The sequence below is a fragment of the Lathyrus oleraceus genome, chromosome 7 (assembly GCF_024323335.1).
Source record: "Lathyrus oleraceus cultivar Zhongwan6 chromosome 7, CAAS_Psat_ZW6_1.0, whole genome shotgun sequence".
NCBI lineage: Eukaryota > Viridiplantae > Streptophyta > Magnoliopsida > Fabales > Fabaceae > Lathyrus > Lathyrus oleraceus.
Genome location: NC_066585.1, coordinates 508,633,497 through 508,640,602, shown reverse-complemented (window position 1 = coordinate 508,640,602; position 7,106 = coordinate 508,633,497). Strand labels below are relative to the sequence as shown.

Genomic DNA, 7,106 nt, shown 5'->3' with positions numbered 1-7,106 from the left:
GCGTAGATAGTTGGGTGCGAGTAAAAAATGATAAGGATGTTAGGGAAGTGATGTTTGGACCAGATGACATTAGTTTGATTGTTGTAATCAGTTAGAAATGTTGTTTTTAAATGTTGTGGTTAAGTATTTTCATCTATTTTAATATTTGTTGTTTGTGTTATTTATTTAGACCTGTTCGATTTTAAGTGTGCTTAAGTTGGAGTGATATTTGTTGTTAACCTTGTAACAAAAAGTTATTAATATATCAAAATCAACAAAAATTGGAGGTACTAAATTATGATGCAAATGTTTCTCCTAGATTTGAACATTTTTTCTTATTGTGTCTGGGTTGACGATATATACTACATAATCTTATCATTTTATCAGTCGTATCCATTTCTGTTCTAATACGCGTGTTGTTTAGCCGTCCTTTTTTATTTCTTCACATCTCATCGTTGTGTTGCAAACTATGTCCCCTTCATATGGAGGCCAATATTCCTCCATTGCTAGCATTGAGAAGTTTTTGTTATAGACATTCATGACGGTAATGACCTTGTAAACATCATATAGATGGTTGTAAGCGTCCCGACGAGTATGTGCGCATGTTGCAATGACATGGGAGCAAGGAATATGGAAGACCTAAAACTTTCAACAGTCGCACCAACTTCTGTTTAGTCTCTTGTAAGTCTTAATTTTCTTTTGGATTTAATGCCTCAATAAACTGTTTAACCAATATTTGATACTTGATTATGGGGCCATTGACCACATGTCACCTTTTCCCACACATTTTTCTACTCATTTACCATGTCCTAGCAATAGAAAATTATCCATTTCATATGGTACCCTTATAACTGTAATCGGGCAAGGAGATATCCAAATAAGCCCATCTATAATCCTTCGAAATGTTCTTCATATTCCCAAATTGTCCACTAGTTTATTTTCCATACAAAAACTCACAACTGACATATCATGTAATGTTGTTTTTTATAGCAGTACTTGCGCTTTTCAGGATAAGAATTCAAGATGGACAATTGGAACTAGTGGAGAATGGAATGACCTTTATTACTTGGATAACCAAAATATTCCTCCAAAGTTATTCAACAAAAACAACTCCTTTTATATATAATCAATTAAAATCAACAGAGAGAAGGTCCTTTTGTATCATTGTCGCCTTGGTCATCCATCATTTAGAGTCATAAAACAATTATTTCCTTCATAATTTAAGACTTTAGATGTGGAGAGTCTTTCTTGTAAGATGTGTCAACTTGTTAAACATCAGGCGGGTCTCTTTTCTAGTTAGTAATAAAATGAGTACTTTTCCATTTTAATTAATTCATACTCGCATTTGGGGTCTTTCGGGTGTTTCGAATATATTAGGTGCCCACTGGTTTTTATTAATGATTGCACCCGTGTTACTTGGGTCTACTTGTTAAAACAAAAATCTAAAGTTTGTTATGTGTTTCTTCACTTCTTCTCTATGGTTAAAAATCATCTTGGTGTGAGTATTAAGAGAATTAGGTCCAATAGTGCCAAAGATTACATTAACCATGGTCTTAATTCTTTCTGGAAAAAAGAAGGTATTTTTCTTGAGACTTCTTGTGTTAAAACCCCTCAACAAAATGGGATTGCTGAGAGAAAGAATGAGAACTTGTTAAACCAAACATGTGTTATGATATTCCAAAATAAAGTTCCTAAGAAATATTGGGGCGAGACTGTTTTAACCACATCATATCTCATTAATTATTTACCCTATATTGTCTTTGCCTCCAAAACCACTATGGAAGTTTTATCCTCATTCTATTTTGATGTGTCTACTTCAGTAATCTAACCCCTAGAATATTTAGGTGTACTTCATTTGTCCATATCTATAGTGATGGTAGAGGGAAACTTGTTCCTAAAGCGTTAACATGTGTCTTTATAGGACACTCTTCTATCCAAAAGGGTTACAATTGTTATCATCCATCATCCCATAAATACTTTGTCTCTCGAGATGTCACATCCAATGAACATAAAAGTTAGTTCCTTCAAATTCATCTTCAGGGGGATAATATAAGTAAGGAAGATGAGTCTCCTTTACTTCATGGCCTTACTTTCAAACCAAAAGTTGAGACTGAAACTAGTGGTGACAATGTTGAGACTGAACTTGATTATGGAAAAATGAAATGTTGAAACTGATGTAAGATTTGGAAATAATTTAGTATATACAAGAAAGAAGAACATTCATGAATCTACTCATTGTCACACCCCAAAATTTTCCCTCCCCTTTCATCTAACCTTTTGGTTTAAGATTCATCTACATTCATGAACATCCATATCATCTAGTGTACTAACATCATCATAGATTCAAAGGTTTGAGGTTGATTATTTTTAACAAGGAGTCATGGTTTGCTTGAGGATCAAGCCCTATGAGTTGTGATGCTACAGTCATTATGGATATCCCATCATGGTGATCAAAGGTGCAAAACCCTAGTTGTTAGGTGCTTGAGGCCTTAGAGATTGGATCTTGGTGTTCAGTCCATGATAAACCTTAATTCTTGATCTTGAGGTTTGTGAACCTTGTGGTATGCTTTGAGGGGGATGAAAATCCTAGCTTGGCTCATGACACTGATGATTTGTTTGTGTTGATTACTCACTTGGTTTGATGCTTTGGTTATTATTTGACTTAGAGACTTGACCTAGCTAAACCGTAGTCCATGGTTCCTTAGGATTGGTCTAAAGGCATGCTTACATTCATATTTCATTGCATATTTTCATTAGTCTCATTTGATCTAAGCCACTTCATCCATTGATTCTCCTGATCATAATCTAGTCCAAGTTTCATTCATTTGTTCCATCGTGTGTCAAGATGCATTTTAATTTCATTAGTCTAAGTTTCACTATTTATTTTGGTCGAGTCATGGCATGATCATTAAGTTTCATTATCATTCATTCATTCAAGTCATTTGTTTCCAATTGATTGCATTAAATTTGGGAGTTGGTCAATTGAATCTTATTGGTTCATTGAATCATTTGAACATTCATTGTTTAACAAAAGAAGTCAATTTCATTCATGGTATAGTCCACACATTGCATTGAGGAAAATCACAAGATTACATCATTTTTTGCATAAGTTGACTTTTGGTCACCTGTTGCCTTTTTTGTCAACCAGTTGACCAAAGTCAACTTATCATGTTATCATCCCTCAATCCCTAATGATCTTGTTCTTTGCTATCCATCACCCACATAAAATCGCAAGATCCAAAAATCACATAATACATGTTCATTTTCAATACAATCACATAAACCATGTTTATTTTCACCTCAAAGCCATTGCCACACCATGCTCATTTTCAAACCATGTTCATTACAATGCAATACACAACCAAAACCTAATTACATGTTCACTTCCAAACCAATATAACAAACCCACATTGCTACTAATTCAACAAAGCATTCAAATATATCACATACAATCCAATTCCACATTGGCCATTGGCCATTCATAGCATTCAATACATTCCATGTATATCACAAATTCATAGCATAGCAATTCACATTTAATCCAAACTTAATCCAAATTAATACATCAGTATTAAATTCTCATTTTACTTAGTAATTGACCCCACCCCTTGTACAATCTACATTGAAAGTTAGTTTATTTTAGTATAAAGTTGTTGAGCTATATTTAATTTAGAATGACAAATTTGGTTAGTTGCATGTATCTGTCTCTGGTGTCCATGATTGTTCCCTATCAATTTATTAAATTGAATTTTAGTTGGTTGAGCTTGGTTCCTTAACTAACAAATTTTTAATGCATCACTTTTGGGTTGAGATGCTTCCACCTCACAATCCGGTTTTGTAAGAATAAATTAGGTTCAACTTACACATTTTAAGATCGTATCTAAGTCTATACTAAATCATTTGTTGGGCTTCCTGCATCGTTCATATTTCGGCCTCATTGAGACTCAAGCTGAGAGGGTGTGTTGGAATTTCCGTCTTCATTAAGGTCTGCCTCTAACACTTTCGTTTTATTGAGTTTGAATGAGTGGATTATTTCCACATTGTTTAAAAATATGACATGTGTTATGTTTATAAATATGGACAATTGTTTCCTTATCATTCGATTTTATAAGAATGAGTTAAATCCGACCTACAAATTCTAAGAATTTGGAATGAGGAAGAGGAATAAATATAAATATAGAGAGAGGAAAGCAATAAGAGAATTGTTAAAAATAGAAAGTAAAGCAGCATGGAATAATATATCATATATCTTTATTCTCACAAATGCAACATTCAAATTGAGAAAAAAAAATTCATTGTGCAATACATTATAGACCAAATTCAGATAGAAGCCGAGGAAACTCGCAAAAGTGGAGCCCTCGTTGCCCTTCCTTTATTCTCATTAGTTAACTCCACAGCTAGTGCTGGTAATACTGCAATAGAAAGAAGTGCCATGCTATCTGCTTCTTCCTCTCATCCACACTATTTTTAGAAACTGATGCTGCAATACAACAAAAACACGAACAAATTAATAAATTTAATTGATTATAGATGTCTTTTCAGGTTGGAATCTGAGACTTCCTACTCAAAACTTTTTCTAACAGTAGAGATTTAAATTAACGGATACAAATATTCTATGATGAGAAGAGTGAGTTGTAAAACTTACGCATTACAGTTGGTAGAGGGGCTAATCGGGAAAGGAAGTCTAACACCACATTTGCCCGGGAGAGCAGCAACATTGCCGGGCTTCAAACCAGGAACGGAACCAGCAGCACCTTTCAAGCAGTTGCAAACACCCTTACGGTCGGCGATACCATTAAGTCTCCTCACTCCACCACAGCATTGCAGTGAAGGACTAGGAGCACCCTTAAGATAAGCAAAGCATGGAGCAACGGCAGCAGTTACCGCTCCGCACGAGATTGCGGCCTCTGCCATGGGTGCACTAACAACCACCATGCAGATCAAAGCAACCACACAAGAAACTCTCAAGCTTGCCATTGCTTCTCTAGGGAATGGATTGAAATAGAAATATTGAAATTTGCTTTTGCTTGGTGAGTGAGTATAAGTGATTCAAGGTGTGGGTTTATATAGAACATAAGAGTGGTGGTCTTTGGTACTGTGTTTGGTTTCAAATCAAATCTTAAATCTTAAATCCAACTATATTTTAGTAGTTAATTATTGGACAACTATAATTGTTAACAAATTTCTCTCTAAAATAACCTATAAATGTAATAGCCAAATTAATCCTTAGTAAGCTGACACAATATATAACATGTTCATTAAATGTGTGAAGCCACAATTAGCACAAAACAAAATGGTGTCGGTTCCACTATTTATATAAATGTTTAAATTCTGTCGGTAACAATTTAATTTGTCTATAAATTTCTATTCAACTAAAAGTGCTACTCCCCCATTCACCTAATTATCTCATATTAGGTGATCCATTTGAGATTTTAATATTTTTTTATTTTTTTAAAGATAATGATGAATTATATTATTTACAAAAAAAAATAGTCTTAATAATAGGTAATGAACAAAAATAAGTTAGTGTAAAAAAATAATAAATACTAAATTCAAATTTTAAAGAAAAAATAATTTAAGATAAAATAAAAATATTAAAGAGTACTGATGAGATAGAGAAAGTAATAAAAATAAATATTAAATAAAATATTTATTAATTAATAATTAATATTTATTTTAGTTTCACATATAAATAAAAACAAAAAATCATGTTTTTGTTTAAAATAAAAGTAAATATTTAACATCTTTTATCATATTTAATGCTTTGGTTTTCAGAATATCTTTTTATTTTGTTTCATTTTATAACTCTTTTATTTTTATGGAACAAGCTTCATGAGGGGATAATTGAAAAAATAAAATTGGTTTTTCAATTTTTTTAGAAAAAGTTAATTTGAACTATTTTTCTTCAAATGTGAAGTGTTTATTTAGATTATATTATAATATGAACCAATTCAAAAATAATTTTATATAAACTTGGGAGTAAGAATAAAGATAAATTTTATGTAAATATAAATATAAATATTACACTATATTAAGTAATTTTCAATTATAGTATCATATTTTGATTATATATTCTATTATTTATAAAAAAAACTAATTCAACGTCTATAACTTGATACATATTACAAGTTTAAAATATTATATAGTATTTGTTGTTCACTTTAACTATTTTTTAATAATATCTTAAAATATAAATATTATTTTAAAATAAAACTTGTGTCATGTAAAAGACAAAATATTATTTATAACTTTTATAAATACTGTGAAGGTAAATAGAATTGTTGTAAGGTAGTTCAAGTGATATGTATTTGTGGAGATTGATGGATGGAAGATGTATTTCATTTCTTTGTACTTTTCATATTGTAACTAACTTAAATAAGTTATTGAATATTTATAATTATAATTCAACAACTTTAAACAAAATATTATTGTTCAAAGTTAATTATTTAGTTAAATTAAACGTTTGAAAAATCTCATATTTAACAACTTTCCTCAAATCTACTATTAAGTCTCTTATTTAAAAATATATTTTCTTATGCTATCATCAACTTTTATATATAGTGCTCCAATAAAGAAGGAAGTCATGCAGAATTTTCTTCTTTTTTTTAAATAAAAAAATCGATCATTTGGCGCCTAATGTAAATTATATCGTCTTCAACTAAAATTATTTTTTTTTTAATTTTTTTAAATCTTTTTTAATCAGTTTAATTCAAGTTATTGAAAGATATTGAAATTTTTTATTCAAATATCCCATATTTTCAAAAAAAATCCCAAAATAATTCACTTTTCAAATAATTTTTCAAACTACTCCAGTTTCGAAAAAAAATCTTAAGACGTAGGTGTCAGATCAATTGGCGTCTACCCTTAATTTTAAAGAGGGAGCGCCAATTAAATTGGCTATAGCACACGGTGCTGGCAATCCAAATGGCGCCCATATGTATATACTGAGAGGAGCCGCCAATTGGTCTGACACCTCCATGTATTGTGTAATTTTTTTTGTATAAATAGATGTGTTGGGTGATTCGTTTTTCCACATCTCTTTTTATCATATTGCAAACATGTTTCGTCTTCGTCGCCGCTATGGAAAAGTGATTTATTCGAGAGACAAGCCTCGGATGGAAATGATA

At 31.3% G+C, this 7,106-nt stretch overlaps 1 protein-coding gene across 1 annotated transcript; it reads right to left on the bottom strand.

Annotated features, from left to right (window-relative positions):
• Positions 1-4,198: 4,198 nt before the first annotated feature.
• On the bottom strand, positions 4,199-5,115 carry LOC127108123 (non-specific lipid-transfer protein 1). Its single transcript, XM_051045543.1, has 2 exons — positions 4,625-5,115; positions 4,199-4,459 (listed from the first exon to the last, which is right to left on the bottom strand). The coding sequence occupies exons 1-2, from the start codon at positions 4,954-4,956 to the stop codon at positions 4,447-4,449; spliced, it is 345 nt and encodes a 114-aa protein (XP_050901500.1). The 5' UTR covers positions 4,957-5,115; the 3' UTR covers positions 4,199-4,446.
• Between the last annotated feature and the right edge of the window lie 1,991 nt (positions 5,116-7,106).

What these genes read in the sequence shown, in the direction of transcription:
- LOC127108123 (XM_051045543.1), bottom strand. Translation starts at nt 4,956, where the DNA reads ATGGCAAGCTTGAGAGTTTCTTGTGTGGTTGCTTTGATCTGCATGGTG.